Source organism: Neovison vison, chromosome 11 (assembly GCF_020171115.1).
Source record: "Neovison vison isolate M4711 chromosome 11, ASM_NN_V1, whole genome shotgun sequence".
Lineage (NCBI taxonomy): Eukaryota > Metazoa > Chordata > Mammalia > Carnivora > Mustelidae > Neogale > Neogale vison.
The window spans coordinates 131570463-131597239 of record NC_058101.1 but is presented as its reverse complement, the minus strand read 5'-3'; the positions used below and the strand labels follow the sequence as shown (position 1 = coordinate 131597239).

The 26777-nt window shown below is 32.2% G+C and overlaps 1 protein-coding gene across 1 annotated transcript in view; it reads left to right on the top strand.

The window, feature by feature from the left end:
- The window catches only part of FSTL5 (follistatin like 5), a 764561-nt gene that overhangs the window by 645123 nt on the left and 92661 nt on the right, over nucleotides 1–26777 (top strand). Inside the window, exons 11-12 of the mRNA XM_044224773.1 lie at nucleotides 9608–9634; nucleotides 19418–19536. Coding sequence (XP_044080708.1) covers nucleotides 9608–9634; nucleotides 19418–19536 — 146 coding nt within the window. The remainder of the gene's footprint in view (nucleotides 1–9607; nucleotides 9635–19417; nucleotides 19537–26777) is intronic.

The following is a 26777-nucleotide window of genomic DNA, read 5'->3' as shown; positions in this document are numbered from 1 at the left end:
ATTCCCTATGTTGTAGTTTTCATCTCCATGACTTATTTATTTTATAACCATAAGCTTGTACCATTTAATCATATTTGTTTATTCCACCTATCCTCCTCCCCTTCCTTCTAGCAACCACCAGTTTATTTTCTGTATTCACGAGTCTGTTTTGTTTTGTTTGCTTGTTCATTTGCTTTTTAGATTCAATATATAAGTGAAATCATGTGGTATTTGTCTTTCTTTGTCTGATTTCACTTAGCAAAATATCCCCTACTTATAGTTTGCTCAGTCACTAAGAGTATTTAGATTATACTTAGTAATAGGCAACACATCTTATCAAATTACAATTGTTTAGTTAAATTACATTGCTTTTTCTCACTTGACATACCAGTAAAGTGCTTTAAGTTAATTAACTTTCTTAACTAAATTCTTACCAATACATTCCTTCATTCCATTCCTGTCTATGATCAACCTTTAATACCCTGATGAATTTTGTTTGCATTTTATCTTTAATTTTTGTCACTAGTAAAATTTTTCTATAATTCCCTTTGATTTTCTACTATGATTAGTTATTGGCATTGCTTTTGTTGACTTTTAAAAAAAAATAGAAGTGTTTCCATAGCCTAAACATATTTAACAGAACTGGAACTGTACAAATCTTAAAAGTTAGTAAATATTCATTAAAAAACCTCAGACCCTGAGAGGATATTGGGAAAAAACTATTTTTAAAAAATATTTCAATCAGGGACTTTCCAAGATGGTAGAGGAGTAGGAGACTTTAGTTTTGTCTGGTCCCAGGAATTCAGCTGGACAGTATCAAATCATTCTGAACAACGTGAACTCAACTGGAGATGGAAGAAAAGAATTGTTGTAATTATATGAATAGAAAAGCAGCCACTTTCTGCAAGAATGACAAGATGGAATAACTCACTTCAGAAAAGATGCAACTGCCAGGGACTTAATTAATATGGTAACAAGATTTCAGAACTAGAGCTCAGAATCATAATTATAAAGATACTACTTGGGGTTGAAAAAAAACATAGAAGACACTAAAGAATCCCTTTCTGGATAAATAAAAGAACCCAAATCTAATCAAGTCAAAATTAAAAAGGCTATTAATGAAATACAATAAAAAATGAAGGATCTAATTGTTAGTATAAATGAGGCAGAAGAGAGAATTAGTAATATAGAAGGGAAAATAACGATGAATGAAGACGCTGAGGAAACAAAAAGAGATAAATAACTCCTGGATCATGAGGGGAGAATTTGAGAGATAAGTGATACCATAAAGTGAAACAATATTAGAATAATTGGGGTCCCAGAAGAAAAGGAAAGAGAGAGGTAGAAGGTATATTGGAGCAACATATAGTTGAGAATTTCCCTAATCTGGGGAAGGAAACAGACATTCAAGTCCAGAGGGAGGGAACTCCTGCAAAATCACTAAAAATAAGTCAACACTTCAACACATAAAAGTGAAACTTGCAAATCTTGGAGACAAAGGGAAAACTCTGAAAGAAGCTCAGGAGAAGAGGTCCATAACCAACAAGGGTAGAAACATTAGACTGGCAGCAGGCCTATCTACAGAGACCTGGCAAGGCAGAAAGGACTGGCATGATATATTCAGGGTGCTACATGACAAAAAATATGCAACCAAGAATACTTTTTATTTAGCAAAGCTGTTATTTATTCAAAATAGAAGGAGAGATGAAAAGCTTCCAGGAAAAAGAGAAACTAAAAGAATTTGTGATCATTAACCTAGCCTGGCAAGAAATAGTAAAGGGAATTCTTTAAGCAAAGAAAGACTCTCCCCCAAAAAAAGACTAGAAAGGAACAGAGATAGTATACAGAAACAGTGACTTTATAGGTAATACAATGGAACTAAATTCATATCTTTCAATAGTTACTCTGAAAGTAAATGAGCTAATTGCCTCAATCAAAAGACTCAAGTATCAGAATGGATTAAAAAAGAAAGATCCATGGATATGTTGTCTGCAAGAGACTTGTTTTGGAACCAAAGACACCTCTAGTTTGAGAGTGAAGGGGAGAGAAATAATTTATCATGTTAAAAAACTCCAAAAGAAAGCTGGGGTGGCCATCCTTATATCAGATAAATTAGATTTTAAGACAAAGATTGTAGTATGGGATGAAGAGAGACACTCTATCATATATAAAGGGTCTATCCAACAAGATCTAACAATTATAAATATTTATGCTCCTAATACGGGAGCAATGAATTTTATGAGCCAATTAATAACCAAATAAAAAATAAAAACCGATGATAATAATACATTAATAATAGGGGACTTTAACACCCCACTCACTGCAATGGACAGATAATCTAACACTGGACTAGATGGACTTCAGATGTATACAGAGCATTCCATCTTAAAACAACAGCATACATGTTATTCTTGAGATCACAGGGAACATTCTCCAGCATAGATCACATACTAGATTCCAAATTATGTCTCAACTGATATCAAAAGATTGAGATTATTCCCTGCATATTTTCAGACCACTGTGCTTTGAAACAACAACTTAATCAGAAAAGGAAATTTGGAAGAAACTTGAATAGTTGGAGGTTAAAGAGCATCCTACTGAAGAATGAATGGGTCAACCAGGAAATTAAAGAAGAATTTAAAATTTAATGGAAACAAATGAAAATGAAAACACAACTATTCATAATCTTTGGGATGCAGCAAAAGCAGTCCTAAGAGGGAAGTACATAGCAATATAAGCCTTTCTCAAGAAATATGAAAGGTCTCAAATACACAAGCTAACTTTATACCTAAATGAACTAGAGAAAGAACAGCAAAGAAAGTCTAAACCAAGCAGGAGAAGAGAAATAATAAATGTGAGAGCAGAAATCAATGAAACAGAAATCAAAAATCAGAAGAACAGATCAATGAAACTAGAAGCTGATTCTTGGAAAGAATTAATAAGATTCTTTATTAGTGTATTAGAATCTTAATAAGATTCTTTATAGTGGCTTATCAAAGCCACTAGCCAGACTTATCAAAAAGAAACAAAACCCAAATTAACAAAATTGTGAATGATGGAGGAGAGATCTTGACCAACACCAAGGAAATACAAACAATCGTAAGAACATAATATGAGCAAATATATGCCAACAAATTAGGCAATCTGGAAAAAATGGATACATTCCTAGAAACTTATAAACTTATAAACTACCAAAACTCAGATATAGAAATAGAAAACCTGAACAGACCCATAATCATCAGGGAAATTGAAGCAGTCATCAAAAATCTCCCAACACCAAGACCCCAGATGGGGCTGGATGGCTTCCTAAAGGAATTCTACCAAACATTTAGAGAACTGATAGCTATTCTTATGAAGGTGTTTCCAAAAATAGAAATGGAAGGAAAACTTACAAACTCATTCTATGAGGCCAGCATTCCTTTGATCCCCAAACCAGCCAAAGACCACAACAAAAAGGAAAATTACAAAACCTTATCCCAGATGAACATAATGCAAAAATGCTCACCAAGAGACTACCTAATAGATACAATGGTACATTAAAAAGATTATTCACCACAACCAGATGGGATTTATTCTTGGGTTGCAAGAGTTGTTCAACATCAACAAATCAATGTGATACACTATCCTAATAAAGAACAGTTAAGAACCTTATGATCCTCTCAATAGATGCAGGAAAAACATTTCATAAAGTACAACATCCTTTCTTGATTAAAACTCTTCAGTTTAGGGATAGAGGGAACATACCTCAGTATCATAAAGGTCATCTATGAAAAGCCTGCAGTGAATATTATTCTTAATGAGGAAAAACTGAGAGATTTTTCTCTATGGACAGGGATGTCCACTCTTACCACTGTTTTTCAACATAGTACGAGAAGTCATAGCCTCAATAATCAGACAACAACAAGAATAAGTCATCCAAATCAACAAAGAAGAAAGAAAAATCTCACTCTTCAGAGATGACATGATACTCTATGTGGAAAACCCAAGATACTCCACCTTAGAATTGCAAGAACTCATTCAATAATTCACCAAGGTGGTAGGATATAAAATCAATGCACCAAAATCAGTCGAATTTCTATACACTGATGATCAGGCAGAAGAAAGAAAAATTGAGAAGTTGATCCCATTTATAATTACACCAAAACCTCTAAGATACTAAGAAATAAACCTAATCAAGGAGGCAAAGGTACTCTACTCACAAAATTATAGAATGCTTCTGAAAGGAATTGTGGAAGACAAAGAGAAATGGAAAAATTTTCCATGCTCATGGATTGGAAGAACAATATTGTGAAAATTTCCATGTTACCTAGAGCAATCTATACATTCAAAGCAATCCTTATCAAAATACCATCAGCTTTTCTCACAGAGCTGGAACAAATAATCCTAAAATTTGTATGGAACCAGAAAAGACCTTGGATAGCTAAAGGAATGTTGAAAAAGGAAATCAAAGCTGGTGACATCACAATCCCAGATTTCAAGCTCTATTACAAAGCTGTAATCATCAAGACAGTATGGTACTGGTGCAAAAACACATTAATCAATGGAAAAGAATAGAGAGCCCAAAGTGGACCCTCAATGCTATGGTCAAGTAATCTTTGACAAAGCAGGAAAGAATATCCAATAGAAAAAGTCTCTTCAACAGATTGTCCTGGGAAAATTGGACAGCCACTTGCAGAAAAAATGAAACTGGACCATTTTCTTACACCATACACAAAATGGACTCAAAATGGATTAAGACCTAAATGTGAGACAGGAATCCATCAAAACTGTAAAGGAAAATACAAGCTGCAGCCTCTGTGACCTCAGCTGCAGCAAATTCTTACTAGGCATGATTTTAAAGGCAAGGGAAATAAAGGCAAAAATGAACTATTGGAACTTCATCAAGACAAAAACTTTTGCATAGCAAAGGAAACAGTCGACAAAACCAAAAGACATTTGACAGAATGGGAGAAGATATTTCAAGTGACATATCAAATAGAGGACTGGTATCCATAATCTTTGAAGAACTTATCAAAGTCAACATCCAAAGAACAAATAATCCCATCAAGAATGGGCAGAAGGCATGAACAGACATTTTTCCAAAGAATACATACAAATGAACAGACACACGAAAAAATGCCATCACTTGGTATCAGGGAAATACAAACCCAGACTACAATGAGATACCACCTTACACCAAACAGAATGACCAAAATTAAGAAGACAAGAGGCAACAAGTGTTGGTGAGGATGCAGAGAAAAGGGAACGCTTTTATGCTATTGGTGGGAATGCAAGCTGATATAACACTCTGAAAAACATTATGGAGGTTCCTCAAAAAGTTGAAAATAGAGGGACACCTGGGTGTCTCAGTTGGTTAAGCGGCTGCCTTCAGCTCAGGTCATGATCCCAGTGTCCTGGGATCAAGTCTCACATCGGGCTCCTTGCTTGGCGGGGAGCCTGCTTCTCTCTCTCTCTCTCTCTCTCTGACAAATAAATAAATAAAATCCTAAAAAAAAAAAAAAAAAAAAAGGTTGAAAATAGAGCTATCCTATGACCTAGCAATTGTGCTACTAGGTATTTACCCCAAAAGATAAAAATGTAGGAATCTGGAGGGGCACCTGCACCCCAATGCTTATTGAAGCTATGTTAACAATAGCCAAACTGTGGAAAAAAATAGAGATGTCCACCGACAGATGAATGGATAAAGAAGATGTGTATGTACAGACAATGGGATATTAATCAGCCATCAAAAAAGAAATCTTTCTTTTTGCAACAACATGGATGGAACTAGAGGGTATTATGCTAGAGAAAAAAATCAGTCATAGAAAGACAATTATATGATCTCACTCGTATGTGGAATGTAAGAGACAAGACAGGGTCATAAGGGAAGGGAGGAAGAAATAAAACAAGACATAATCAGAGGGAGATGAACCATAAGAGACTCTTAATCATAGGGGTAAAAACTGTTGCTGGAGGGGAGGGCAGTGGAGGGATAGGGTAACTGGGTAACTGGGTAACTGGTGACGGACATTAAGGACAGCACATAATATAATGAGCACTGGGTATTATATAAGACTGATATCACTAAACTCTAGCTCTGAAACTAATAATATACTATATGCTAATTAACTGAATTTATATTAAAAACATGTTTCAATCAGTACCGTGGTTATTTTTATTCATTTTTTTCTTCATTTCAGTTTGGATATTTATATTTCTTTGAATTTTTTTGAGTGAAATCCAGATTACAAAATTTATTAGCAAAAATTCTACATTAAAGTGATGAATCACTAAATTCTACTCCAGAAACTAATATTATACTGTATGTTAAATAACTATAATTTAATTTTTTAAAAGATTTTATTTATTTATTTGACAAAGATTACAAGTAGGCAGAGAGGCAGGCAGAGAGAGAGAGGGGGAAGCAGGCTCCCTTCTAAGCAGAAAGTCTGATTCTGGTCTCAATCCCAGGACCCTGAGATCATGACCTGAGCTGAAGGCAGAGGCTTAACTCACTGAGCCATGCAGGAGCCCCTAAATAACTGTAAATTAAATAAAAACTTGAAAATACAAAAAAGCCTACATTAATTTAAAATCATAGCTATCATCACTCCTTCTATCTTCCTTGTCTTTCCATTTCTTTCCCTTTTTTCTTCCTCCTGGTTTTGGTTCCACTTCTGCTTTCTATCATTTTTTCCTCTTTCTATTTTGTTCAATAATGCATCAATCAAGTCTCTGTTTTATCTCTTGGCCAAAACTCTTTAGGTCCACATATTGAATATTCATTTTTGTTGCCTTATATGAATCATAATCATATTTTATTATTTATTTATTTTTAAAGATTTTATTTATTTATTTTAGGCAAAGAGTGTCAGAGAGAGAGAGAGAGAGATATCAGTGGGGAAGTGAAGAGGGAGAGGGAGAGACTTTTAAGCAGACTCTGCACGGAGTGTGGAGCCTGATGTGTGGTTCCATCTCACAACTCTGAGATCAGAGCCAAAACCAAGAGTTGGACATTAATGTACTGCCCCAACCAGGTACCTCATATTTGATTTAAAAAATTAATTTGTGGAAGAATTTTGTGTGTTTAAACATATTTCATGGATTTTCATATTTATTTTATTGTCTGAAAGTGTTTAAAATATACTGATTAGAATATACCTACAAAATACTTTTCATTTTCTAGTTTACTTTGTGACCGCTCTTGAAAATTTTTCCAGAAAATCTGAAAAACACTTGTGTTTTTATAGTTCAACATTCTGTTTGTATAGTACAATACTCATTATGAAACTACTAATTTAGTCTTAATAATTATATTATTTAAACAGTCTTTTTTCTTTTATTTTTCAAATACTGAGAGTGACAAGGTAACAAAATAAAATATGATTGTGGATTTATCAATTTTGTATCCAGTCCTAATAGTTTTTGCTTCATATTTTAATATGATGGTTTTAGTTTATATAATATTAATTTCAATATGAAGTGCTTCAAATTTTACTTTGTTTGATGTCAATATCACAAACTATGTATTTTTTGCTACTTTCCCATAAATTATTTCCTATCTTGAAAATATCTCTGTCCTTAACTCCTTTAAACTAGCAGGGCTTTGGTATATCACTAAGGTTTGTGCAGGCTTTTTCTTCTCTCTAGAAACCTATCCTTACAATTCTCACTTGGTTCACTCTAATTCATCTTGCATCCTTAACCTTTGGTACTTCTCTATGTTTAATTCACCTGCTAAAACCATTCCTAGTACTGTTCCTCTCTTTTATAACCCATTAAATGTGTAATTTAAAAAATTTTCTCTGTCATGTGGTGAATAATATTTTTTTCCTCAATTAAAATATAAACTCTATTAACAGAGAGAATGGGCCTACATAATCTGTGTATTTTATCACTGAATGCAATGTCTGACACATGGTAGATGGCTCAATCAGTACTCCCTAAGCAAATGAATGGAGATATGAAGAAACATATATCTGTTGCATTTCTTTTTTAATAAAACAGAAAAAAAAAGAAAAAAAAAAGAGGGAGAGAGAGAAGTCATGACCCAGCCTTTCCTGAACCTACAGAGGAAAATTTACTTTCTTCTGCATTGTGTACAAAAGACTTTCTTAATCTGCTCATGGAAAAATTCTCTGACCCCATCTTCTATCAGTTTTGCTCTCAGACATACTCAATTACTTAAATTTCTCTGAATATAGTAGTTCCCCCTCAGGCGGAGAATATGTTCCAAGACCCCCAGTGGATGCATGAAACTATTTATGTACTACACTCCATATATGCTGGGTTTTTTTCTTATGATAAATTTTATTTTATAAATTAGGCACCATAAAATATTGACCATAATAACTAATAAAAATAATTATAATAATATGCTATAATAAAGGTTATGTGAATATACTCTCTCTCTCTCATTGTACTGTACTTACCTTTCTTCTTGTGATGATGTGAGATGATAAAATGCTCCTGTGATGAGATGAAGTGAATGACATATGCACTTACATTCTGATGAAACTTTAGGAACAGGATCATCTACTTCCAGACTGAGGTTAACTGCTGATAACTGAGGTCTGTGTCCTTTCCTTGCAAATAGGATCTATCATTTTCATATTCATTTCAAGAACACTGTAGACAACAAGAACAGCACCACAAAATGTTTTGAAGGGATGAATGTCACTTTACAAAAAAAATATTTTTTAAATGTTTAGCAGGTTTTGAAACTGGATATGTGGGCCTTCAGCCTCCAACTAGGAACTTTGGACTATAGACTTGGCTCTGCTTTATTCATCAGGGGTTCAGTTAAAAAAAAAAAAAGTGATTGTGCTTTAATATGGTTAAAATATTCAGGGTATAATTAGATGAGCTTTTGTATCAATTACACTTTCTCTTGATATATTATTTTGCTTTGAAAACAGAATTTGGGTGAATTTGAATTAGTAATGGAGGCAGACACTTCTCTGAGAATATTTCTAATTGGTATTTTTTACTTTATTTCTATCTCAATATTTTAACTCTATTGATTTAATCTCTACATAGTATTTAATATACCCATTGTCCAGAATCAATTTAATATGAATCATTTTTGTGCATTGAACTACACAAGATATATTTAGATGTAATTCATTGTCTGGTTTAAAAAATGAAAACATATATTACTTAAAAATAAGTTATGTCTGTGTTCAAAATCCTTTATTTAAATAAATCTTCTTGCTCAGGAATATTGCATATTATATAAGAATATTACATATTGTGATTACTGAGAATTTAAAAGTTCTTTTTAGTTAACAACTTTTAACTATACTGTCTTAAATAAATAGTTTTAACTACCAGTGTTTGTTCTAAAGATGTATTTTAATAACATAAGCTAAATATCCCATTCTTTCCAATGATGCATAAAATGTTCTTTGTTTATTAACAAAAATCTTTATTCCTAAGAATTGGCAATTTTAAGAAATGAAAAGAGCATTATTAGCTAGTACCAGAATTTTGCTTTTTCAAAGTAGTTTGTTGAATTCACCATCACCACTTTTATGTACATGTTCTATCCTAGAGATTGTGACCTCTTTAATAGTTATTTATATTATTATGCAATTGAAGCTCTATTTACTCATTTTTCTTTCTCTCCTTTTCCTTTAACATGCTGCAGTAGCTAACATATTATGGAGAGAAGAAGGTACTAAATTCCATTATTTTTCTATTGTGATTATTTTGCCTAATTTTAGTGGATTTCTTGAATATCAGTTTTAATAATCATCTTATTCATTTTTATGTTGACTCAATATTTTTGTTTGATTGTAAATTGATATTCTTTTTTAAACCTGATACCATTAGATATATTTACTTTTTATCAGTTTGATTTATTATTGATGTATAATCAGTAAAGTACATTATAATATATTGAAATGAAGTCAAAGAAATAAAAGCAAACTTAAACATAACTTCCATAATAGACCTTGATTTAGATTAGGGGAAAAAAAAAACTTTAAAAATCATTGCCTTATCAAGGGAACTTAATAAATTATTTAAGAAAATGGGTTGTAAACTTGAAGGACTTAGTTTCAAATCTAGTCTCCACCACTGTATAACTAGGGCTTCTTTATGTCTCAATTTGGTTATCTTAAAAATAAGGATAGTTGTTAATACTCAGTAGGGCTGCTACCAGTTCCTTAAATATAGACTACATTCTAGAAACAGTATCCACTTCCATTTATTATAATTATTATTTTTCTTATTTGTGAAGACTGGGGAGAATGTGTTTCACCAGGCACTCACATACTTTAAATAAATTTTTAGAAGTAAAATGTAATGTCACCATTACTATTCTGGTAAGCAGGGATCAAAATATTGCCTCATAATCCATCCTAGATAAACTTTTTCTTCCCTGATTACAGTTTCCCATATCAACTAGAGTCACTGCCACCTGTGAGGGTCCTGTCTCATAAGCTTCAAGTAATTTGAGAATTGAAGCATCTCAGTTTTGTTCTCAATGATGAGGCACACCACCATTTCTCCCCTTGGTATCGGTTGCTTCTGAAATCCTTTGTATAGGCTTCTTCAAAGTCTGGTTTACTAAAGACATTCTGATATGACTGTGCTTTCTCATTTTATTATTTTTTTAAAGATTATAGTTATTTATTTTACAGATAGAGATCACAAGTAGGCAGAGAGGCAGGCAGAGAGAGAGGAAGGGAAGCAGTCTCCCTGCTGAGCAGACAGCCTGATGCGGGGCTCGATCCCAGGACCCTGGGATCATGACCCAAGCCAAAAGAAGGGGCTTTAACCCACTGAGCCACCCAGGTGCCCTGACCATGCCTTCTCATTTTAGTCCACCTAGATATTTCACATTTGAACATACAGAGTAGTCATTGCAAAACTAACATTAGTATAGCTGTTAAACAACATTTCTTTACACTCTCTTCCCTCTTTAGATCAAACAAATATATCTCTGTTCATTTTAAAAATTGATTTTTCATGCTATTGTAATGGAAGGAACAAAAACCCAAGTAATCAGAGACCAGGTAGCACAGATCTGGCTTTGCTGGTTAATTGCTGATAAAAATTAGATACGTTGTTTTACTTCTCTGAGCCAGAATTTTCTAATACATTGCTTAAAATGCAGCTGGCACTCTCCTTATAAAATTGTGATATATAAATGTCCTTAAAGCATGTAAAACAATGCTTTCTTGTAATTTGACTGATAATAACTATGAACATTATTATTGTACAAGCTTCATATGTAATAATAATAATTATATTATTCAGGCTATCTTTAAAAATATGAGATCTCCAGATTAATTAGAATTACCCTGCGATTCATTACATGAAACTACTTTTATCTATATTTTCTTTTGTTAGTTTTTTCAACATGTGTACTCTCGATAATTATTCTCCATCATCTCCATTAATTAAAGATTTGCTTACTCTTCATAACTTTGTTTGACAGAGAATATGTCCTTGAGAAATAATCATTATTTAGTATATTTTGTAGATAAGTTTAAGACATATATAATGAATATCTTTGGGTAAAGTTTTTAAATCTTTTATTTCGTGTGCAATTAGCATCAGGGTCCTTTGTTGTTTCTTAGAATAAACAAGATTTAACATAATATACTTGAGAAAAAAATATGCCTGATTTAGATTCATAGGCATCTGTAAATTATTTTTTTACAATGCCACACTTATTGGTGAGGCATTACAATTAGAAATGATTACATATAATAATAATAGTGGTAGCCAGAGATAATAGAGCTGCTTGAGGAATCACTAAATCTTAACAGTGTATACAATTATTTCATAAAATGTAATTAAACTAACAGCTAACTAGGGTTTCCAAAAATCTTTTACCTTTACTTTTAAAAGACAGAATAATAACAAGGATGAACTGCATAATTCCAAGATCTACTTTTATCTCTGCTATAATAACGTTTTCTGTTTGCATGCTTCACTCTTTACCATGGCCAAGAGAAATTTATCCCAGCAGTGGCATCCCAGTCTCAGACATTCTAAGATAAATCTTGGAAAGAGAGTTAAAAATTATAAACCTCTTATAATGCCATTGTACTTATATGCAAGTATTAAAACCATAAAATTTTGTTTAACTGAAAAATTATTTTTCTAATCATGAGCATCAGAATCCATCTAGCTTAGCCAGGATTTTATAATCTAAATCGATGTTACTGAATTTAATATGTATTATCTTAGGAATCATATGGATTTTTAAGCTTGAAACACAGCGTCCTCTACTTCTCTGGGTTCTTCCAGTTCTTTTCTAGTCATCATTGTGGTTTGCAGGCGTGTGGAAAGACATTGTTAAGAAAGGAAACATGTCACTTATTTATTGATAAATATTTTAAAGAGCCTTTAAATATAAAGCACTTTGAAAATACTGGAATTATAAAGATAGGAATATCTTCCTTAAAGAAAATTTTGATTTAGTAAGTTAAAACCTTAATCATTCTTACTGATAACTAATTTTGCCAAAGAGTTGAAAATACACATTAAAAGATCCACTATTTGGTTTCCTTCCGCAATATTTTTTTAAATCTTGTAATAAAATATAATCTAACGAAATACATCTTAAAGTTTATTTAGTGGACAACAGTTAAGGAATATACTATATGGTCTAACTTAATAACACATGTTTTGATTTAGACAAACACCAAATTAAAGAACTTTAAGCCATTTTATTCACTGATGAATTAATCTTAACTTTTAAATATGCTAAATTCAGTTCCAAGGAAAGATGTAAGATGGTTCACTATATAGCATAACATTTCCTAAATTTGTTATAACATGGAATTATTTTGATGAATATCTTTAGGATCAATATTGAATAAAGACTATTTTGGGAAAAACTGGATGGTTATGACTAATGATTCAAAAGCCAAAAATAATGTGTTTATAAAAATTGAATGCCTCTTCTATTCTTTGTAAATATTTACAAATCTATTCACTTGAAAATATAGAAATGATTAAGGTAAACATTATATTAGTCAGGCTCATTTACACCTACCAATACAAAATGCAAATAGAAATTGCAGGAAAATCTTAAAACAAGATGTACATATTAAACCATAATCTGATTAACTTCGTGATCTATAATTTCATCAAAGTGGGGGAAAGGGGATATGGCAAGCAGGTCATCTTTTAACTTCTTCATCCTGAAATTATTCACATTTCATTGGCCAGACTATTCTACATTGCAAGGGAGGTTAGGACTAATATATACAGCTTTGTGAGTTCCATAAGTTTCTTATAAACTTATTTTTAGAGAAAAATAATGCTGAAGTTCTCAGGACCAGATTACTGTCTCACAGTAATATTGATGAGTTAATTAAAATAAAAAAGAAATTGTCAGAGCGTAGGCTTCTGAATGCATCAAACTTAGAAAGTTATAACATTCTGGAGACGTAGAGACCATGCCTCTAATGGTCAGTATATGATGCCAATTAAATCGTAATCAAGTTCTCAGTATTTTCATTAGCCGGTCCGCTCTCATTGCTTTAAACAATAGCATCAACCTAACATTTTTAGTTTTCTATATTCTTCCATTAAAACAATTTTCAAATCAAAATTGTGATCTGGCAAGAGATACACATTTGCAGGTATGTGTGTATATACATGCACATAAATATGTATATATACATGCTAGATCTATACATGCATACATACACACATATGAATACATATATAATTTTATATATGATTCCATCTAACATTAATTATATAGCACAAATACTCTATTATGTTATAACCTTTGCTATGTTATTTGTTAAATGTGAAATTAACAATGCAGATCTGCATTCAGCTTTTTCAGCATATCTTTGGAAGTTCAGGAAATGGTATATTGACTCAAAAGGACTGGTTTTCGGTAATATCACTCCGACCAGGCAAATAGTACCCAATTTCTGGATTAATAGTGGCTAGTAAAGAGCTTGAGACAACCATTCACTTTCTAGCAAGAATGAAATAGTAAGTTTTATTTTAGTTGAACATAATATAAAAGATCTTATTGAGTACAGTGGAATGATGCTACTTTGTGTGTAAAGAAGTTTTTGTTCTAAAGATAAAGATACAAAACATGGGGATATTCACTAACCAACAATATTTCCTCTGCTAAATTATTCAAGAAGAGAAACGCAATATGGATTGTCTATCTACTTTTGCTTACATTTTTCTTTAGCTAGAAAAAGAGATTTTTTTTCCAGATTTCAAAAAAAAAAAAAAACTAGTTTAGGATCCCTTAAAAGTGAAAAGAATAAAATCAACTAATAAAGGACTTTATAAGACTAAAATTTATTGAATTATCTTCAATTGATTACCAAATCACTACACCATATGATTATACTTTGCTCTTGACCACAACTTAAATCTTAAATCAATAGCAATTTAGATCAGAGGAAGACAAACATCACCACAAAATATATTATTAACTTTCTTTTGTTACTGTTGTCCATCCAGTAATCAGAAATTAACCGACTTTCATCACTAATACAAATTATGTAATATATGTGCTAAATAGAAGATATAACATCATTGTATTATCACAATATGCTGTTATTCATGAACAACTATCCTAAAGGATTGAGACAGACGTGCGCATTACATACATTTTCCTCAGACCATTTCACATATTTAAAGGTGCAGTATTGATTAGAAAATCCTCTGGGAAATACTTCCCTTTTACAAGACTGCAAGTAATTCTTGCTTGCGTCCTTTCTCTGTAGAGAAAGAAAAACAAAGCAAAAAGAAAGCTCACAAGAAACAAACAAATTATGGATCACTTTCTGGAGCCACTATATTCCATTAGATTAACAATCGACCCAGAAAAGACAAAGTACGTGTGTCTGTCTTCACTGGTGATGAAAAAAGAAACTAGAGGCAGCACATATTGCTGATTCTTACTGTGATGAGAGTGGTGAAGCTTTTAACTGAAGCCAGGAACTTTTTAATATCCTGCAATACAATGCATGAATGAGGAGAGAACTGTGATTGAAACCTACATGGTTATTAAACTTTTTGGAACTCAGAACCCCTCTGCATTCTTCAAAATTGCTGAGAACTTGAAAGTTCTTGTTTATTTGTTTGTTTGTTTATTTGTTTACCTATATTTACCATAATCAAAATGAAAGCAAAAAAATTACAGATATTTATTAATTCATTGAAAATAACCATAATAAATTAATTTATAAGTACCCATAAATAGCACAGTTTTAAAGCTATTTATATATTTTTAAATGAAGAGATTCACATTGTTTTGTATTTTGAAAATCTTTTTGATGTCTGATTGAGTAGAAGATGCTGGATGCCTATATATGCTTATTCAATGAATTATTTTGATATCACTCATTACATCATATGTCATGTAGCCTGTCAAAGGTACACTCTACATTTGGAAGAATCTAATTTGTAAGAATGAGAGAGAAAAATGTAAATGACACCTTAGTATTATTACGAAAATTGTTTTGACTTTGCAGACCCTCTGAAAGGATCAACTATGAGAATTGCCTACTAGGATATGAAACTGATCTTTTTTTAAATTTATTTTTTATAAACATGAAGTTGACCTTTTAGCAGGCTCATGGATTCATAGAATTTGAAATGTGGCAATAGAAAACTGAATCATAGAAAACTGAAATGTAGCAATATATCTCACAGTGTAGATTTGAGGAAAACGTGGAAACAGAAACCAAAATCTGGTTATATACTGTTACACCATTTTTTTCTACTAATGTTTAAAAGAAAAAATAATATCAGTCATAAAAATAGTGACAGTACCATTTTTTGAAAATTTTACTATGTGCCAGTCACTCTGCTAAATGTTTTACTTTCTCCATCAAATTTGATTTTTACAATAGCTGTATGATGTAAGTATAATTATTATCTCCAAACTTTTGATGGGGAAATTATGATATAGACTGAATAACTTTCCAATGGTACAACACAGTTCTAGAACCATGATTGTCCTCTGAGCTGTACGAACCCAGAGAATGGAGTTTATCTCTCTGTAACATTCTCCCATTAAAAAAAGAAAAAAAAAAGTTCAGACATGGGAACGTAACAGTTATAGTGAGCATACACAAAGACATTATTATTTTGTTTGTAAGTAAAGTTAATGAATCCTCCAAATGAAAATCTACATGTGTCTTTAATTTTCAACATTTTCATTATCAGGTAATTTATATTATTCTGTGCCCAGTGTAATTATCTTATATGGCAGTAAATTTAAAAGAAGCCCTTCTGTAGCATATATTCAGATCATAAATGCATGCTCCTAAAACCCACAGAAAACATGATTTAAAAAATCTCTCTAGCCAAGGGGTACCTGTGTGGCTCAGTCAGTTAAGTATCTGCCTTTGGTTGATTCCAGGGTTCCAACATCCAGGCCCCCCTATGGGCTCCCTGCTCAGAGGGGAGTCTACTTCTCCCTCTGCCCTTTCCCTTCCCCTGTTCATGCTTGTTTTTTCTCTCTTTCTCAAAAGAATAAATAAAATCTTAAAAAAAAAACTCCCTAGCCACCCCCCCCCAAAAAAAAGAAAGTGTAAACATGTGTCTTGTGGGTAGAGAGAGGAGAAACTCATAGATGGCTCTAAGGGTATACATAAAATTTTAATTCATAGCAGATTGACTAAAAAATAGTTACTTATTTTAAAATGATTATTTTACCTAATTTATTTATACATGGTATTTTGCTGTCATTACTATTAATCAACACTGAAAAACTCTATTTTCACTGACAAAAATAAGGTTCAAAAACAAAGTAAACCTTACATAATGAAATCTGTATTTCTTCAATAACCTGTAATCTGGAAAGTAGTTCATGCTTTATAAAAATGCTGAATGTGTAACTCATATAAAAAGTAAGAAAATAGACTTCAGATTTGAACAAGTGATTTGGATGAATTAAATGGTTTTTAGAGGAAAATACAGCTCAGAAATTCCATCAGTGAAACCATGCAGTGGAATCCCACTGACTGTAGTTTGTACATATTATGATAAATAACATAATGAAAGTATCCATTTGAATAAGGGCAGAAATATTTCACCAGACTGCAAACAGTCTGGACTTAGAGTATTTGTCAGGTTCAAACACATTCGAATTCCTAACTGGGGAGCAAAATTTTGCAGCAGCTGAAGTGAGGGAGAATCATGTTCACTAAAAATTTTAGGAGCTTTGTAATAATCATCAAACATAGCGTGTAACTGGCACAGCTGAAAACTAGCACCACATTGAGACCTGGTCATATTCCCAAGTTTCAAAGACCAATAATGTTAAATTGAGAGTCATTGACATGTAGCACATGTCAGTCCTATGTTAATGTTGACATGGAAGCTTGGTGATTCTTATCTCTTTGAATAAAAACTAACATTTTAAAAAGTTTTATCCTTTGGGCATAGAACTTATATTCCTTGATGCATAATTATAATAATAAATAAGAGCTGACAACTACTAAATTTATTTATTTATTTATTTATAAAGATTTTATTTATTTATTTGACAGAGAGATCACAACTAGGCAGAGAGGCAGGCAGAGAGGGAGGGAGAAGCAGGCTCCCTGCTGAGCAGAGGGCCTGATGTGGGGCTCTATCCCAGGACCCTGAGATCATGACCTGAGCCGAAGGCAGAGGCTTCCAGAGCCACGCAGGCACCCCCTAAATTTATTTTCTGAAAAATATGACTTGAATTTGTTTTTGCCACTTCTATTGTTTAGGAATATTCCATCATAATGTAGTGTTCCCTGGAACTATAGTATGTAATTAACTGATAAAGATTGCCTATTTTAAACTATGAATACTATAGAATATTTATAAATCAATAAGATGTGTCAAAACAATCTGGAGTCACTTAAAATGTATAAGCATATTAGATGGAAATAATTTCATGTGCTAAAAGAAAATTATAATCACTATGTATAAACATCAACAAAGTCATAATTATGCTTAAATACATTTCCCTCTAAATCATAAATATAGAAGGATATATGACTCAATGGAAAAAATTGGAGACTTTTGTATTAATTAAGTACATATTTAAGAAGAATAAATATGGTTTAAATTGAATAATCAAATATTTTTATGAATCAGTACACCTCCATCGTGGTCCTCAGGGTTGACTTAATAAACCTTGCAGGTATTATCAATCAAAATGAAAATGATACTTGGGGAATCTTTTGTATTTAAGTAAATTCTTTCTTTTTATTGATATTTTCAGAATTTAAACCTTTTAAGCAGCAATGGCTTGGCTTTTCAAACTACCAAGATTCGAATACCATTACTTATCTTTTAAAGAACACATGCCATCATTCAATTGTGTATACTATAGTTAGACTGAACAAATATGATTGAACAAACCAGTACAGCTGGGCAAAGGATCAAGTGAGGATCAGAAAATGAAGGGACTGGATGCACTTAGGTCTGGCCATGTTGGAACAAAGCAGAACCAGAAGAGACATAGAAAAAAGGTGGAATACATGAAGATCCCCATGTGCAGGCATCAGTTAACACCAATTGCATTCCAGGGGTCAAATTTGTACCATCCTGCACCCATTACATGTGGCTTGAAAAAGTAAGTGAGATGAATTTCTAAGATACCATACACCCAGATCTGTAGTGTGAACAAAATTAGAAGTATGATTTAAATAGTTCATTCAGATTTTTCTAAGACCGTAAATTAATTCAAGTTTTAAAGTATAGAAATGGATCCTAAACTTTGTCGGTCTAAAACTAAAATATAAGAGCTCTATGTAGGATTATATTTACAAAAGCTATTTTGGAAAATATATATTCTTCAAAATCTGGAGGGCTTGGTCTTTTTGTTTTTAACAGTCTTTAGGTAAACTATATTTCTACAAAGAGTGAAATTCTATTTTCCCTAAGGAACTCTAATAAAAATATACAATAAATAGGGGTGCCTGGGTGGCTCAGTGGGTTAATACCTCTGCCTTTAGCTCAGGTCATGATCCCAGCGTCCTGAGATCGAGCCCCACATTGGGCTGTCTGCTCAGCACGGAGCCTGCTTCCTCCTCTCTCTCTGCCTGCCTCTCTGCCTACTTGTGATCTTTGTCAAATAAATAAATAAAAATATTTAAAAAAATATACTATAAATATAATTCAAAAATATTTTTATTCCTTAGTCAACACTTAAATTAAGTGGGGGATGGTCTCAGACATAATTTATGTATCAGAGAGTTTATTATTTTCATTTTTATCTGAAATATTTATTGAATTATATTAAAGAAATCACTGAATTGCAGATTAGGGAGAATAAAGTAGAATATCTGCATAATATCAGAAAGTTGCTTTGGTGTACGGTAAAGGCTTCATATGGTTTGCTTTATTAACATTACACAACTTTACAAATCGATCTCCTGCTGGTATTATGAGGAACACTGAGTTTGGCTTGTAAAGATTTCTGATAATTTTATTTTGAACTTTTGAATGTGTTTTTATTCCTAAGGTCTGGGAATTGGAAACATGTTCTATGTTTTTTATGAAGATGGAATCAAAGTGATACAACCCATAGAATGTGAATTTCAGAGACACATTAAGCCTAGTGAAAAGCTCCTTGGATTTCAGGCAAGTATTTAAAAACTTCCTTTGCAGTTTTATGGGGCAGTTTTTGTTAAGTAGAATTACATTTCAGAAACACAAGGAAATCCATGCATATATGAGATGTTCGGGGAGGAGAATATTAAAACTGGTATAAGGGCTGTTATTCTATGCAAGTTTAATATTTGAGGAAGAAAAGTGATATGTTGTGGATTCCTAATTACTTGTTCTAATTAAAGTAAAGACAATAGACGTGAACTATGTAGGATGAACACAGTGTAGTAAGTTTACCTACTCCTTAATTTAGGATGTTTTACGTTTTGGTAGGCAATGGTTACTTTAACAAAATGAAAGAAAATAGCATGCAAATAATCTGATGGGAAGTTGGAGGTCTGTTAGTTGCTTTATAAAGATAGATTTCTTTTTATTTTTCATCTCATCTTTATGAGGTATCAATGAAATGAATACTTTACATTTATATACAAAACGTTAGTTTATTTATTTATTTATGCGTATCTTACCCATCCAGAAAGATTTTTTTTTTCTGTAAAATATTGGTACAGGATTCAGAAAATAAAATGATATTTAACAAAATGGGTGTTGATTTTATAGATTATATAGAGACTGTATTTTAATAAGATAATAATAAATTATAATTATTTTTATATTATCATAACTATATGTATCTCTCCACATAAACATATATACACCAAAATGTGTAATATTAAATCATCTATGTTATTTATGTATTCCCATACACATCTGGACATGCACCAAACACCCAATATAAGATAAGATATTGGTAGACCTCATCATGGACCCTCTCTTGATACTCATTTTTAAGGTTGGTATGGCCATGAGATATGAGTAAAATAAATATTTAATGTCATTATTTAGATTTCTTACTTTGAAGTCCTATTTTCAACCTAGCCACTGTTGTTGTATATTGATAGACGGAGACAACAATTTATACATTAAATCTATGCCCTAAAATAAGAAGAAAAAAGTATATGCGTGAAATAAGATAGTCCAGCTACCCTCCAGATATTTTATAGCAAAAAGACCTCTTACTTGAAATAAAAGAAATAATTTAACTTAATATGTCTATGATTGTTTAAAAGAAATGAAACCATTTTGGGGTGCATGGGTGGCCCAGTCAGTTAAGCATCTAACTCTTGTTTTTTGCAGTCATGATCTCATGGGTCATGAGATGGAGCCCCATGCTGGGCTCTTCACTAAGCAGGAAGTCTGCTTGAAGGTTTTCACCCTCTGCCCCTCCCCACGCTGATGTATGCTCATGTGCTCTCTCTCACTGTCTCTTAAATAAATAAACAAACCTTTAAGATAAAATAAAGTAAAATAAAAACAAATGAAACCATTTTAATTTAAAATATTTGTTATAATATAAATTGCTAAATGGAATTATTGTTATTTTTGCTAAGTTATGGTTTAATAAGTCAGATAATATTTTAAATTGCACATATAGTTTTGTTTTGTCTTATAATCATATAACTGAGACCATCTTGAATAAAGTACCTACATGTATGTAAATAAATAAATGTATATGAAAATATATTTGCTTGTGATAAAGCAAATCATACAATTTTATACCACATTCATATTTTCATAAAAGCATTATGGATGAAAAATCTGGGCTAATTCACAAATTTAGGAAATGTAGCATTAAAATGATTTGAATCAAAGTGAAATAATTTTGTAGGAGAATATATCTCTGAGTCTTACAGGACCAGCAGTTTTGTAGCTGACACAGATGTGTTGGTCATATCACAGAGCTTGAAACTTCAGTTACTAACTAATAAGATAATCTGTGAAACCCGTACTTTTCATAACAAAACTGTCACTTCATGAATTTGATTTGCAAGTTTAAAGACAAAGAATTTTCTTCCAGAGTACTGGAATTAAACCATTAACCAATACTCTGCAATTCCAGAGTTGTTATTTGTAATAACAAATGTACTGTAATTTGGTTCAATGCAAATGTTGAAGACTGTCCTTTTTCAGAACATTTCTTGATGGCTCTGGTTGAGTTAATTTAACTATTTGGAATCTAAAGCTGAAAAAACAAGAAAAACTTGATGTGACACTGTGACATGTCTAGACAATAGGGATGACCTGAATTCCTCTTTCTTTAAAGCTTTTGAATACATAGGCTTCTCCTAAAACAACTAAAGTAGAAATTCTGTATATCTATCTATTAGATAGATAGGATTAGGTATATCTATCTATCTCTATGTATTTGGCTATATATAGTGAGAAATTACATACATACATATATACATTATATATGATTTTCTCTAAAAATTAAAAATTGAAGAAGTGAAAACCAAACCCCACGACAACAGTCTTCACTCATTTCCTTCAACCTGAGAACCCCTTATCAGCAAGCATACATCAACAGTGTATCAAAGCCAGGATAGTTATGAAGAACTAATTTATTGCATCAGATTTTCCAAATCACAGCCTATAGAAATCTTATATTCATGCTACATATGAGTTTATGCTAAGAATGCATAATGCAAAAATGAAAGAGAATATGTTAGCTTACCTATATTATATAAAATAAAAATTTACAAAAAAGTTAATATTCTAATGGAAGAATAAGCAAAAAGAGTAAGAAACATCAGATTTGTACTTTTGAGAACAAATATCAATGTTTTCTTTTTTATTTTTTTTAAAGACTGATTTATTTATTTTAGAGAGAGAGAGAGAAAAAGAGACAACGTGAATGGTGAGAGGGGCAGAGGGAGAGGGAGAGCGTCTTTAAGCAGACTCCCCACTGAGGGCAGAGTTCAACATGAGTCTGAATCTCATGACACTAAGATCATGACCTGAGCTGAAATCAAAAGTTGGCCCCTTAACTGACTGAGCTAACCAGGTGCTGCAAATGTATGTTCTTTAAGTTATGGCCTTACTATTTCCTTGGATGTTGAAATTGCAAGATAAATTCATTTCAGCTGACCAATATACATTTTTAAAGCATTAGAAATAATATTGAAAATTGTGACTTAACTAAAAGTATGTCCTACTTATAACTGTTAAATGTAGACTATAGAGACATTCTATGAATACCAACAAAGATATTTCCCATGTAACTAACATAGTCCATATATATATGAAATAAAGACTACAGCAAGTAAACTTTTATTTCATGTTGCTCCATTATTTTTTATTCCTAAATAATTATTTCTTATGTGAAGCTATTTTATTTTCTGTTTAAACACAAGAGAGATGTCAATTTCAGAGTGTGTAAGCTATCTGGTGTTATATTTCTAGATTTACATTTCTAATTATAAAATAATGTCCTGAGGAAATTTTTGAGTATTATGTAAAGGGAAAACTTTTCTCCAGAGAAACAGAACCAATAGAATTAATATCTGTATATATATCTATCACTATCTTTAGCCCCATCTCCATCTACCTCTGTCTCTGTCTCTATCTCTGTTTGATTTATTACAAGAAATTGTCTCAGGTGATGGTGGGTGGGGTGGCAAGTCTGAAACCCTAGGGGAGAACAGCCACCAGGAAATTCAGGTAAGAGTGGATGCTATAGTCTGGAGTCTGAAATCCACAGATGAGGCAAATAGACCGGAAATCCAGACACAAACTCATATTGAAGCCTTGAGTTAGCAATCTGTAGGCAGACTGGAAACAAGCAGATTTCTCTGTGGAAATCTTTAGGAAGAATTCCTTTGTCTTTGGGAAAACTCATTCTTAAATATTAAGGCCTTTAATCTATTAGATGAGGCCCACTCATATTACAGAATATGATCTGTTTTGTAAAGAACAATTGTGTTAATCACCTCTAAACAACCTCATAGCAACATCTTGACTGTTGCTTGCCCAAACAATAGAGCACCATAGCCTAGCCGTAGCCTAGTTAATACATAAAGTTAACCGTCACCTCTTACTATCGCTTTTGGTCAAGGGCCTATTTAATTCATGTTTGTATTCCCAACATGTTGCATACAGTGCCTTATACATGGCAGATAGTCAAACAACGTTTGTTAAATGAATTTAATGAAAATTCCATTGCTTAGAGCCTTCATTTTTCTATGCATTCTCGAAGTTTAAACACATATATTTCTAATTTCTTCCTCACCTTAATATTATACCTTACTTTACAATTCCCACAAAACAGAGTTCTTCTTATGTGTTTGTGAAAATTGTTTCATAGAATAATTTACCAATAAATTGTTCAGGGTAAATATAACCTTATGCGTCTATTTAATTCAGGATCACATAGTCAAAATGTACTTTGCAAATATACTGTATAAGATAGTAGGGAGTTCTATTACAGGAAAAAAAAAAACTACTTCCTTGTGATTTAGAAAATAAATCTCTTGAGCGAGAGTAGCAGAAATGAGTCTATTGAAATTATTTTTTCCCATGAAACGATTAAACATGAATATAATATTTTTCAAAGTCATTGTTGATATTAAGAAAATAGCAATGCAATTTCCAATATAATTCATTAGTTAGTAACATTTAGATAAAAACTGAAATACTTAGAATATAGAATTTTCCATCAAACCTCTCAGAAGATGCTATTTGCTTGCTTTAAATAAAAATTCAATTTTTGTGCAATGTCAGATTACATTGGGTTTCAGCTTTTGATAGTGAGTTGGTGAGGATTCATGCAACATGATTTAGATATACTTGCATCACTTTTTTTCTTTATTGTTATATACCCTTACTAGATAAGACTCTTGCTATATTTATCCTAGTTGTACACATGATTTCATCTTGTCCCCTACAGTATGAACTTCAAGCACATAGAATTCTCTCCCAGACTTATGAACTCAGAAGGCAAACTGAAAAGGGTTGAAAAAATGTTTAAATTATAGACTCAGGATGACGGGCTTTTCCAAGATGACTCTTTTCTGCTCCTCTAGTTTTCACCTATTTCATCATCTTTAACTACTATTCTTTTATTTTTTTAATAATTTTTAATTCCATTCCTTCTGTGTTTGCTTATTAGAGCTCTAGCTGTTGTTTTTCACGTATACTACAGTGCTCTTTATTTTTTCATGGGTACTAGAAGAGCTTAAATGACAATCCCATGTATCTTATCTGCACAGGTCTTATATTTGGAGACATGAAAGTTTTATTACTAGTTTTAATGGTGATTTCAATGGTGCTGAACTGCAGGGGAATGCACTTTCTATAGGACGTCTGATGTGAATCACCTCTAAAATGTCTCTTTTCTAGGTTTGGAATTCCCACATATGAAAATTACTTTTATAAATAAATACTACTAGAACTCTATTAGAATGGAATTCGTCCTTAGGAACAGATTATGTACAGTGTTCAGAATACTTAGATATCAAGAAATTGAAGTTGAAATTAGAAATAGGCAAACACAACAGTGCACATTTTGTTCTCTCTTGGTGCTCTCCCTTACCTCAAGCACTACAGCTTTCTGGGCATTCACATTCCCTTACTTATCCTTCCACATTTCCCTTTTCAGCATTTCATTCTGTTTCTTATCCAATTACCATTTCTCCAAACTCTGTTCACGAAAATATTTGTTAAAACCCCAGTCCCTTTAGGGGCACCTGGGTGGCTCAATGGGTTAAGTCTCTGCCTTCAGCTCAGGTCATGATCTCAGGGTCCTGGGATTGAGCTCTGCATCAGACTCTCTGCTCAGTGGGGAGTCAGCTTCTCCCTGCCCCTTTGCCTACTTGTGATCTCAGTCTCTCTCTTCTAATAAATAAATAAAATCTTAAAACAAAACAAAACAAACAAACAAACAAAAACCAGTCCCTTTAAATGACACAGACCATTTCCCCATGAAGCCACTGAACAAGCTTTTGAATTCAATGCCTACTGTACATTTCAGAAAGGAGTGTTTCCCCACTTACTCTTTTTTCAGTGGGCCTCTATTCTAGCAAGGCTTATCTTAAAAAGAGTTTAGAATGATAAAGATTTAAGCTTTTGTCCCTTAGTGGTTGCAGTGATGTCCTGCAAAGAACTTCCTAAAGAGTAATATAAACTACCTTGTTTCTCAGTAGATTAGTCAGTGGGTGTTGAGAGAAATAAAATTTATGACATCAGTCTTTGAAGTCCTAAGCTTGAAGAGGCCTTAAGATTGTGGATTAAAAATCTAGTGTTTTAAAATTCTTACATTATGGGGTGCCTGGATGGCTCAGTGGGTTAAGCCTCTGCCTTCGGCTCAGGTCATGGTCTCAGGGTCCTGAGATCGAGCCCCTGCATCGGGCTCTCTGCTCAGCAGGGAGCCTGCTTCCCCCTTTCTCTCTGCCAGCCTCTCTGCCTACTTGTGATCTCTCTCTGTCAAATAAATAAATAAAATCATAAATAAATAAATAAACGAAATTCTTACATTGTGCTTCTTACACTCTATAAGTATGTAAGCCTGACGTTGGGAGAACAACAATGGGAAACATGTGAATTGTGCAACAGTTGTGTTAATGGATTTGAGTAACAGGTGATTTTATATAAGAAAGCAGATTAAGTCCTCTTCAGGAATTATTAATGAGAACCAGCCAAGTAATTTAGATAATTATGAACAGAATGCTGCATATGTCTTAGGTCATCTTTTGTCATTTTGAAACATTTTTTTTTTTTTACATGAGAAATAAGGACTCACTATACACATACAAGTACATTCTATGCACTTCAGAAAGAAATAAGTTCATAGTAATTTAGAATTTTCAATGTAAATTTCTTAAGGATAAAATTGAAGTTTAACATAAAAATTATTCATTCAGACGTCCTTACACATGAAAACTTTTTACTTGAAATTTATAAAATCACATCAATTTGTCTTATATAAATCTTAAACTATAGTTCTGGTCTAAGATTTAGTTTTACTCACAACAAATGTACTGGTTCCTTTTTCCAAAGTAATAGATTCGCATGATAAAATAATGCAAAAAAGCATAATAAAAAGTAGTAGTTTCTTTCTTCATGTCTCTCTATTCCCAGTCCCACTGTATGCAATTAATTACATTACATTTATTACTTTACATTTATTTACTTTAAAGATTATGCTCAGTAGTGATAGCTCTTGAATTATATTTTCCATTGGTGTTTCTTTATGGACGATAATAATTTTGCTTATGCATTTCCTAACTTTTCCTCTTTCTAAATATTTTGACAATTATGTAATAATTTTAATGCTTTGGGAATTAGATTTATAGTTTTAATGATTTATTTAAATCTTTGTCCTTGTTTTTCTTGAAATTTCCTAAAATTTTTATGTAACTTTAATTTTCCAAGCTGTTGCT